Source organism: Phyllostomus discolor, chromosome 2 (assembly GCF_004126475.2).
Source record: "Phyllostomus discolor isolate MPI-MPIP mPhyDis1 chromosome 2, mPhyDis1.pri.v3, whole genome shotgun sequence".
NCBI classification, from domain to species: Eukaryota; Metazoa; Chordata; class Mammalia; order Chiroptera; family Phyllostomidae; genus Phyllostomus; species Phyllostomus discolor.
This window is the reverse complement of record NC_040904.2, coordinates 3,891,115-3,902,036: the sequence shown is the minus strand read 5'-3', so window position 1 is coordinate 3,902,036 and position 10,922 is coordinate 3,891,115. Positions and strand designations below refer to the sequence as shown.

Genomic DNA, 10,922 nt, shown 5'->3' with positions numbered 1-10,922 from the left:
TTCCTTTGTTTTTACACCAGGGGAGTTGCCCGTGCCTCCAGACTCACGATGGTGCACTGGGTGTGACCAGTGCTAGGTGCCGAGAAAAGCCAGGGAGCTCGGAGCTAAGGCAAGACCCGGAGACAGTGCAGCTCACGGCTCTCAGCACCATGACCCTGGCACGCTACCCAGCCTCGCCAAGCCTTTGCTTCCCCATGGGAAAGACGACATCAAGACCTGCCTCACATAGAACACCGTCAAGAAAGCCTCAGTGTACTTACTGTGGGCTCCCACTTCACAACTCTTTTTCTAGCCTAACTTATTTTTCACTACTGCCTATCATGAAACACTTCCCATGCACTTTTGTTAGACCCCTTTGGTTGCAAGACCAAGACCCCAGGTCAGACCAGCTTTAAAAGGGAAATTCCTCTGAGGGGTACAGAGCATTGTGGAGCATGTCGTAGAGCCAGGGGTCTCAGGAACGGTCTGAGGCCAGGGAAGAGGCGCCACTGCTGGGAGGGGGCCATGTCTCTTTGGGCCACTCTGGAAACGCTTCTTCTGAGAGTCCACTGCCTCCTCCAGCAACGCCTGTCTCCCTCTGCTCCTCGGACCCTGTGGGTGGGGCGGGGCCGCTCCCAGCCGCAGCTCTGAGCTTCCCCTGGTCCATCTCAGCGGGTCCCCAGGGCTGGCGCAGTCAGCTGAGGCTAGCAGGGCGAAGTCCCCTTGTGGCCGCTGCCCCTGTAAACTTGGGGAAGAAGCAGGGGGTAGGGGACAGGAGGTCATCCTTGGGAAGAGGGTGCTGGGCAGACCGTCCAATAAGGGCCCCTGTGACTTTTTCATAAAAATGAGAAATGCCATTCTGGTGAGCAGTTTACAATGGAGAGTTTTCTGAGTGGACTACATGCTGACCCTGAAATGTCAAGGTGAGATTTGGCTAGAGACAAAAAAAAAAAAAAGGCATAGACAGAAAGGGACCAGCTTGTTTGCTTCCTTGTGTGCCTCCTGCCTACGATTGCATCAGGCCGGCCTGAGGGTGCCTCGGGGCGGCTGTGCCGTCCCGGTCCGTCACACCTTGCAGGCCCGCTGCCGAGGAAGACCAAGCATGGAGAAGGGATTCAGGAAACTTATCAAAAACCATTACAATGTTTTCAGAGCCAGACAAGAAGTCATTAAAATGTCTTAGGCGCTGTGGTCCGAGACGAACATGAGAGCGCGCTGGATTTAGTCACGCAGTTGAGCGATGGCTGGAAGACTCGGAATGCTGAAATTTGAGCTGGGTGGGACTCCTGAGCACTCTGCCCAAGGGGGTGAGAAAGTGAGGTGGGGGCTGAGAGAGCCGGCCTGGCACTTTGCCATGCTGCCCTTGTAAGCGGGACAGTCAGGAAAAATAAATACCTCGCACCCTGTGGCAGACCAGAAATAACGGGGTCACCGGTGTAGCCCTGGTCCCCCTAATAAATGAAAGCTTGAGCATTTTCATCCTTCACTGATTCTCAGGCGGAAAACGGGGTCACCCCTTTCTTCTGCGATGTGATTGTCAGGCGACGTGACCTCTGTGGTCATCACCAAGCGCCAGGGCCGCTGTTTCCCCCTGTGAATAGCGCACCCTGAGCTGGGCGAACGTGGGCTTTCTCCCTGCGTGTGTGGTGTCCGCTGTGCGCCCGTGGTGTTTGTGCTGGTCGTCCCCACTCCGGTCTCCACTGCTTTGCCAACTTCCTTCACAAGTTTACTTCTTCTCGTTAGCAACACGTGTTGGTCTCCAGGTCTTTTTCCTACAGGACATGCACAGAACCCATGAGGCTGGTTGCAAAATTCATCTGGCTCGAAAGCAGCGAACGTGGAGTTGCCTGTGGTCGGGGAGACTGTGGGAGGGGCCCCGGGAGGCCTCTGCAGCGTCACCCTGGGCCGCAGGGCAGAGGGGAGCGGAACGGGTTAAGGAGGAGACATCTGTATCCGTCAGAGCAGAGAGCCGGTCCGGACAAAGATGCCCACGCAGGGACAAGGTCAAAGAAGTGGCGGGGCCGCCTTGCACACAACCTGGGGAGAACACAGAACGCAAACCCTAAAAGAAAAACCCCGTATGGAAGAAACCACATCCCAGCAAAAAAAATAAGTAAATAAAAAGACATTCCTCCCAGGTTTTGCAAGCCACATGTACCAGTGCACTCCGTAAGTACGGGAACGATTTAAAATGCACTCAGATATGACAAGCAGGATGGGAGACCAAGCAGGGGTGCAGAGCTAAAGCAACAGGCGACCCCACGAGAGACACCAGGGGACAGCTGGAGCGCCGCCGCGCCAGGGCCTGTGACCTCTCGCTCTCCTTAGACCGGGGTGCTCAGCGTGGTTCTCAGCAGCAGCAGCAGCAGCAGCCCCTGGGAACCAGGGAGCAGTGGCCATCCTCGGGCCCCAGCGCCGGGCCGTGGTGCCACACGCCCCCAGGTGAATCTGCTGCCCTTGAACACACAGCCACCACAGGACTGGTTCCTCCTCTCGGGCGCGGGTCTGGGCCCAGCACATCGGCCAGCCTGAGTCCCAAGCCAGACCCCTCTCCCTGGGCGGCCCTAGCGGACACTCCGGAAGGACAGAAACACAGCGGACCACGAATGACTCTGGAGTTCGTTCACCTGTTCCATTTATTGGGTGTCAAGCACCGAAGAAGGCATTCGCCAGTCCTGGACGACTTTGTCACGGACCAGCTGGCCGTGAGGCCCGGTGGCGTCCGGGGGCAGCAGGGCCAAGTAGACGGGGGTCTCGGCCCCCTCCTCCACGGTCCTGGAGCCATACTCCCCGGCCATGTCCGTCTTCACCCACCCGGGGCAGCAGGCGTTCAGCAGGATCCTGTCGGCCTTTCTCTTCTCGTCCAGGCGCCGGGCCAGGATCCTCGACAGGACCGTGACCCCCAGCTTGGACACCCCGTACGCCGAGCTGGGCCAGCCCTCCCTCTCGTGCACCTCATTGCGGGCGTCCTCCACGAACTTCTTCATGAGGTCCACCAGGTCCTCCTCCGTGAGCGTCTCGGAGCGGAACTTCTCCTGCAGGTCTTCGCTGCAGTTCTCCAGGGCCCGGGACCCCTGCAGGCTGCTGATGTTCACCACTCTGCCTGCAACGGGGGAACGCAAACCGTGAGAGCACGTCACACACACGACCGTCGGATGGCTGTGCCAGCAATGGGCCGTGATTGCCTGCTGCTGCGGGCTCAACTGCTGATTAAAAATCGTGACCCTAGCCCTGGCTGGCGTAGCTCAGTGGATTGAGCTCGGGCTGGGAACCAAAGTGTCCCAGGTTGGATTCCCAGCCAGGGTACATTCCTGGGTTGCAGGCCAGAACCCTCAGTAACCACACATTGATGTTTCTCTTCCTCTCTCTCTCTCCCCCTCTCCCTCCCTTCCCTCTCTAAAAATAAATAAATAAAATCTTTAAAAAAAATCGTGACCCTAGAAGGCACTAGTGGGGTTTAATATTTTCTTTTTGTCCTGTTCTCTTAAAGGAAAGAACCCCCTCCCATCAGGCATTGGGGCTAAAGAGCAGTGACGCCCCATTCGGCGAGGAGGTCTGCAGGAGAATCCCCGGGTAGTGTATAAACGCCCCCGCCCTCCTCCCACACACCCCAGGGGCTTCGGAACCTGCTTTCCTAGGGCTAGCACCTTCGCCCAGAACTTGAAAGCTCTCCAGCGGTTTGCACAATTCCCTAGGGTCGGGCCGTGCCTTGGGTTTGACCCTTGTCCATCCCTAATAATGGATACTTTCCCATGTGGAGTGGCATGGATTCCCGCCCCGGTTTTGGTTTTCCTTACATGTCAAGTGGTTGTTAATAAATAATGAAATATAATTAATGAGGTAACGTTCATAATAACAGTAATTCACAGCTACTGAAGACACAGTTCTGTCCGTAAACACAAATAGGCAGGCCCAACTTATAAAACAATTTGAAGTGTTGGTGGAAACCCCAAAAAGCAGTACATGTGTGAGTTTACACATTTCATCCAATAGAAAAACACCAGTTTGGGAGGATTCTTGTCTTAGGATTTTTCTGAGTCTGTTCCCGTTGCCTCCCACAGGATAACTGGATTTTGCCTCCTTTTCTGAGCGGCATTCCCCACAAGCACACAGCCCCGGATGGAGGTCACTCACTCTGCCCCTGAATGGGAGCTCCCCGGCCCCCCAGGTACCTAAGACTCCTGGTGTTTTCTCTCTTTCCTTCCTTCATGACTGCTCTCCCTCTCTAGCTGGTGACAGGTATGTCCTTCCCAATTTTAACTTTTACTGACACCTGCAGAGAAGTTGCCAGAACAGGTCAATAAACACCCACATACCCTTCATCTAAGTTACCAGTTGTTAACATTTTGCCGCACTTGAGACATTTATCATGGTACAAGGCTATTATCTAAAGTGGGGATTTGCAACCTGTGTGCTGTAAGAATTTTTAAAACAGTCAATACCTGACTATTTAGTCAGGGCACTGATCTCTTTCCCCTTGGTTGTCAAATAAAAAATGACAACAGCCAACACAACAATAGCCATCCGGTGTGAATGCCCTGCCTTGAACCTTAAATACATAGGCCATATAACAGAGTTGCATCTTATTGGTCATGTTGCATAGTAAGGTTGTGTCTGATTGGCTAATTCATGGTATTGGAAATCCTTACACACAAGTTTTTGACACCTGACACCTGAGTTTTTAAAAAGTCATTTCCAAGTGCACTGGCTGGCCTGGCTCAGTTTCCTGGGTGTCATCCTGCAAACCAAAAGGTCACGATTCCTGGTCACGCCTGGGTTGCGGGTTTGGTCCCCAGTCAGGGTGCGTGCAGGAGGCAACTGATGGATGTTTCTCTCTCACACCAATATTTCTCTCCCTCTCTTTCTCCCTTCCTTCCCTCCCTCTGGAATCAATAAAAAAGAAAGAAAAATTTAAAGTCACTTTGAAACAAAAAAGGTAGGTAATTACTACGTTTTTGTAAATCAATAAACATCATATCCGTTTTTGGTCCGATTGGCAAAAAATGTATTTCTGGTGTCTGCAGAGTTTCGGCAACTAGTGTGTGTGTGCGGGGACACGAGAGGGTTGGAACCCGCTGCTCTGAGGGCAGTCCGCACACGTGTCCCCGGCTGCCCCCGTCACCCTCCTTCCTAGGGTGCGATCGTGTCCATCCGGGCTCCAGGATGAGGTCATGGGCGGCATGTAGCTGTCCTATCTCTTCAGCCCACTTGACTCTAGAGAACTTGACCTTTTCGAAGCCGCTGGTCCAGGCCACTATTCCGCAGCATTTCCCCCGGTGTGGACTGGCCCGATGTTTTCCTGGCTGCATCCATGTCAGTATTTCGGCCCGCAGCCCTGCGTGGGAGATGCTGTGCTCCTCACTACTTCCTGGACAGGTTTGGTCTCAGCCACTTGGCTGCTACTGGGAATTACATTTAAAAGGGAAAGAAAGAAAAGAAAAACAAATTGCTGGAACTACTCTATGCCTCTGATGGAAATACACCTAAGAGGAAGAGGTGTCCTCTTTGCTCTGAGGTCTACGCACCTCTGGGAGAGGCCAAGGGGTGACAGTCCCAATAGTCGGATGGGGCCCAATCAGCCCTGAGAGGGCTACACCCACACCAGGTGCAGGCCCTCGGCAGAGCGCCAGGTAGCCGGCTGCACTAGCCCAGAATCTCCTCCCTGTTTCTGGAAGGAGTGGGCAAGCGGCTCCCCCTAGTGGCTTGATACTTGCTTAACCTATTCACTCAGAACCTCGAAAAAACAAGCAAGCCGAGTAACTTTCGTTACAGTGGTATTACAAACCTAAACAAAAAGGGGCTTTTAAGCCAGGGAGGAAGCAATTCCCTAAAAATCAAGAGGCAAGGGTACTCAGCATTCTGCTTCCCAGGTAAATGTGAGGCTTACTGAAAAGTGACAAATATCCCCCATGTGTTGGACAGCAGAGATTCTGCTCTGGGAAATGCTGGTCTAGAATGCATTCACGGCAGTGATTCACCCGTTCTGGGCTGATCCCTGCGCCCCACCCTCCTCAGAGCCTTCTTTATTCGTTCAAAACTGCGTGGTCTGCAATCACTCCCTGCCGCAACCCTTACGTCCCTGGAATTAACTATCCTGATCTGATTGAGGGGTGTGGTCGGGAAAATTGGGTACTGCTGCCAGCTCTATTATTACTTACCACCCGGCTGTGCTCACTTGAATCTCAATTTCCTTCTCTGACAGGGAAGGTATAGGAGCGTAATTTCCCCAGCAGCTTGCAAGCTTTCGAGATAATTCTGTGACTTGAAAATCCAGAGGGAAGAGACTTCCCGGTACTCAGCTAAGAGACATCCCCGCAAGGAAGTCCCGTGCGGGGGTAAGAAAGCTCTCTGTCCTGATCAGGAAAGAGCCCCCGCTGGAGTAAGTGAAGAAAACAAGGTGGCAAACATGATACTCAACATTCCCTTTTGTGTAAAAAAAAAAAAAAAAAAAAAGAGCAAAAATATGCATTTAGGTTTGCTTAGATTTGAACTTAAAACCCCATTCCCTAGGCCCTGGGCACGCACCAGCTCCGGGCACCTGGGCCTAAGGTGTCCTTCTGCCAGCACCTGCAGCTCTACTTGGGGGTTCTCTGTGACCCCACCCTCCTGAGAAACCAATAGAGGGAGTTACCTGGGCAAGCTGGGGGGAGGGTGGCGGTACAGATACAACTCTCACCAGGGAACTTGTTCGATTTTAAGATTTTTACACTATGGATCATCTTTATTCAAAACGTTAAATTTTTTTAATAAAAGATTTGATTTATTCATTTCTAGAGAGAGGGAAAAGGAGGGAGAGAAACATCAATGTATGGCTGTCTCTTGTACGCCCCCAAACGGGCACCTGGCCCACAACCCAGGCATGTGCCCTGACTAGGAATCGAACTAGTGATCCTTCGACTCCCAGGCCGGCGCTCAACCCACTGAGCCACGCCAGCCAGGGCTCAAAATGTTAACATTTAAAAAGCACGTTTGTAATAAGAACCAGAGAGTTGCTTTTCCTCAGAATCACAGTTGGCTTTTTGGAAAAGAAAATGCTCAGGGAAGCAAGCCTTCTCCCCGCCCCCTCATCCAGCCCAGCTGTGTCAGAAACTTAGGCCCCTTTGTTAATGATGGTTTCCCCCAAGGCTCTGTGCTCCAAGGGCCTGAGGGTCCCTGCCGGCCCGGTATGCCCAGCACTCAGAGTAGCCACTGGGTCACGGTAGGCACACGACAAATATTCGTGGACAATGTAATTAAAGTCATCTATTGAACACTTCGGAATGTGGGCAAGATGTTTTCGAATAAGGAAAATCTCCTTTTTATTTTTCAACTAGCAATAGGCACACTTCGCATAAACCTCATCGGCTACCATACTTGGCAAAGCAGAGAGAAAACTTTCTTGGGGGTGTTCTGAATCAGCCCGACAAAGTCTGGCAGAAGAAGCAAGGAATACAGGGAAGGGCATAACAATGCTAGAGCAGATAGACCCCCCCAGACCCCCAGATGACATGGGTGTGGCCCTGCCGCCTTGGGGAGCTGGAGGAGGGATCACGGAGGTTGCAAAAAGGCGGGACTTTTGAGACCTGCAACACCTTGTCATTCTAGGGCTGAGTTCGTGGTGTGGGAGGCCGGAGAGCATGGCCGTGTGTCATACACAGCTGTTAAAGCTAAAGCCATGGGGTTTGGGTGAGGAGTTGGATACATTACAAAAATGTCTTTTACTGTGTTTCCCCCACAGAGAAATAGCGCCCCCTGGGGGAGTCCTTGGGGAAGCACAGATGCAACTCGACCAGCCACCCACCGGACTCACCGTGAGGCTTTATTATCGGCAGTAATTCGGTGCAGACATTTCTCGTAGCAAAAAAGTTGGTCTTCAGCGTTATCTCAGCTTGAATGTCAAAGGGTGTTGGATCGTCGACTTTGAAAAAGAGAAAACAGAAAAAAAAACAAACAGGCATTTCCCCCTGGAACTCTTATAACAAAGTGGATCTTCTCTCTCGTTACAGGGGGAAAAAAAAAGCTAACTTGACAATTTTTAAACCAGTAGGTCGGTGGTTCTCAAACTTCAATCACACCTCTGCATCACCTGCGGGGCTTGTTAAAACAGCTTTCCGGGCCGCGCCCCCAGAGTTTGGATGGGTTCCCAGGCGGCGCTACAGCTACTGGTCTGCGCGCGAGCCGGGATGTGAGGACAGTGCCTCGAACGTGGACGGGCAGAGCGGGCACCTGAACTCTGTTAAAACGCAGGTTGTGACTCAGAAGGCGTGGGGCAAAACCTTGAGTTCTGTGATCGCAGCCGGCGCCGCCCACACCTTGAGGGGCCAGGCTCCCCGCGGCCCTCCGCGGCCGCACGGTGTTCCCCACCTGCCCTGGGGCAGCCGGGTGTTTATCCACCGGTCCCTCAGCCGTAGGCTGCCCGGGGGTGTCAGCCCTCCCCACCCCCACCCCGCTGCGCTCGCGGGAAACCCGCGGACTGAGATTACAGGGGCGCGTGCACAGCCACGGCGACTACTCAAGGCCAAGGGCACGGAAACTCCTGCTGCCCAATGGTTCCTTTTACTCGGTTCTGCCTCTGGGTTTCCCTTCTCCATTAGGTGCTGCGTGGGGCCGGCCTGGTATTTCTTTTTACCCGCAGCACGCACGATGGCAGCTCAGTAACTTTCTTCACTGAGCAACAGAGTAAGCAATCGCCTCGATGTCCATCCCTCCCCCTCCCCCTCCCCCCGCCCCAAGTAGCGAAGATGCTGCTTAAAACCACCCTTGTGTGTTTCACAAACACAAGTTCCCCGGGAGAGGGAACGGGCGCGCTTCCTTCCATTAAACAAAGTCCCCAGTCCAAAAACGTGCCAGAGCGCGCTAATGGAGTCTCGGACTCATTTCCTGCCCCGGGCAGATGGCCCTGGGCAGATGGCCCCCCTCGGGCATCTGTGAATGCGCCCTTTCAGGAAAGCGAAAGCCCGACCGGAGCTTGGAGACCCTCAGCGGAGAAAACGTTTCTGGCCTCAGACAGAAAGCGGATGAGCTCAGCAGGGCGGGGCCCCCTCCCAGGAGGCAGTTTACTTGTTGCAAAGCGCAGCAGCTGACAGTTCCGCGGGGGCCTCGCACAGGCCGGCACAGGCCGGCGGGAGGGTGGAGCGCGTTGTGCCCCGCACCCCGGCCCCTTTGGCTCTGAGCGAACCTCTCCCGCAACTCTGGGAAGCCAAAGCCCGCCACAGGAGGCGGCGGCCGAGGGTATTCCGAGGGGCGCACGCTGCCCTTCCCGGTCACTCCAGTGGATGGGTGGGGGCGCCTGCGGCTCTCAGCCCCGCACCCTCGGGCACCCAGGGACCTCCCACTCCCGCACCTACACTTGAAGGCGATGCCCGCGTTGTTCACCAGCACATTGAGCCCCCCGTACTCCTTGCGCAGGAAGTCCCGCAGGGCGCGGATGCTCTGCAGGTCGTCGATGTCCAGCTGGTGGAAGCGCGGGCTCAGGCCCTCTGCCTGCAGCTGCTGCACGGCCGCCCGGCCCCGCTCCGCGTCCCGCGCCGTGAGCACCACGTCCCCCGAGAACTGCCGGCACAGGTCCCGCGCGATGGCGAAGCCGATGCCCTTGTTGGCCCCGGTGACCAGCGCCACGCGGCTGCAGGACGACATGGTTGCGTGGGTGGGGGGTAGGGCACGTGCTCAAAGAGTGAATGGGGCTGGAGGCCACGGGGCCGGGCACCCTCTTGGAATCCCGGGTCACTGTCAGAAAGGCCGCACAGAACAGAGTTCTGGGATTCAGCGCCGGACTTTCAGCAACCAGGCTGCGGCCTTGGCCCCTCCCTCCAAGGAGGGGCCTTGTTTTCCCAAGCTTTCGTAACTCGGGATTGCTGGGCCCGCCCCCCTCCTCGCGCTGCGCGCTCCGGGAGACTCCTCGGAGCCCCGCGGTCCGTCCTGGGTCTCTCCGCGGACCGGCGGTGGTTCTCCCAACACCGGAACGTGATGGGTCGGTAGGGTCTAGAGATCCTGGCGGTTGGACTGAAGAAAAAAAAAAAAACTATTTTAGGAGAAACCCAAACAGAGAAACACTAGTGCTTCGTGTTTTTCTTGGGTGTGCGCCCAACGTCCCTTATAAAATGAGAACGTTCGCTTTTTCCTTAAAATGCAACGACATTATTTAGACCTGGTAACCGCTCCTGGGCACATAGGTCTCGTTGCTTGCTTAGGAGCAACTCAGGAGAGAGAGCAAAAAGGCCCTATGAGTAGGGGTACAGGTGTGCGGCCGGGTACGTCGCTCTGTGTGGTTCTCGGGGCGCCCCCACGCGGAAGGGAATGTTGAGGAAGCGCTTACCGTGTGTTCAGCCTTTTATTGGAATGTTGGTTTTTTTCTTTTTGATCCTGTCATGACTCCTAGGGGTGCCAAGTACCTGCATTTTGGGTTTGTCCAGGTGATATGCATACTTTTTTTTCCCCTCCCAGTGAAATCTGTGTACCCAGAAAGTTCAGCTGAAAAGGAGATCCCAAAGGCGTGTCAAGGTGTGGATGGGCCATGAGCACTCCCCCGCCCCCTTCCCCTAGTGTAACCTGAGTGTGTTTAATCTGAGGGCGTTTCCTGGTGACTGGTGGATGTAGGGAGAGCCTCCACCTCATCGTGACTCAGCTTTTCCCAAGCTCAGCTGGCTAATCCCCCTGCTTGCCACTTTGACTCCTCCTCCTCCATCAAGACCAGAGGTGAGAGGTCGGGAAGGTAGCCCCTGCTATGGGGCAGACACAGGCAGGGCAGAGTGAGCCTACTTCTTAAGGGCCCTGAAATTTTTGCGATGATACATGCGCATTGGCTTCCACTTAAAGTGGCAGCTGCCTTAGCCCCTAACAACAAGGTCAGCCTATCCTTGGGCACTTTGAAGCCAGGCACCGACTTCTGCTCTCAAACCAGGAGAGTCCTTGGTGTCTTCTTCCAAAGCGAGGCAGTTTGATCTACACTGACAATCTGTGGTTGA

General features: G+C 54.6%; 1 protein-coding gene across 1 annotated transcript; it reads right to left on the bottom strand.

The window, feature by feature from the left end:
* Positions 1–2,597: 2,597 nt before the first annotated feature.
* Positions 2,598–9,837, bottom strand: LOC114490700 (carbonyl reductase [NADPH] 3). Its single transcript, XM_028504733.2, has 3 exons — positions 9,306–9,837; positions 7,769–7,876; positions 2,598–3,082 (listed from the first exon to the last, which is right to left on the bottom strand). Exons 1-3 carry the CDS (start codon positions 9,592–9,594, stop codon positions 2,616–2,618), a joined length of 864 nt encoding a protein of 287 aa, XP_028360534.1. The 5' UTR covers positions 9,595–9,837; the 3' UTR covers positions 2,598–2,615.
* Between the last annotated feature and the right edge of the window lie 1,085 nt (positions 9,838–10,922).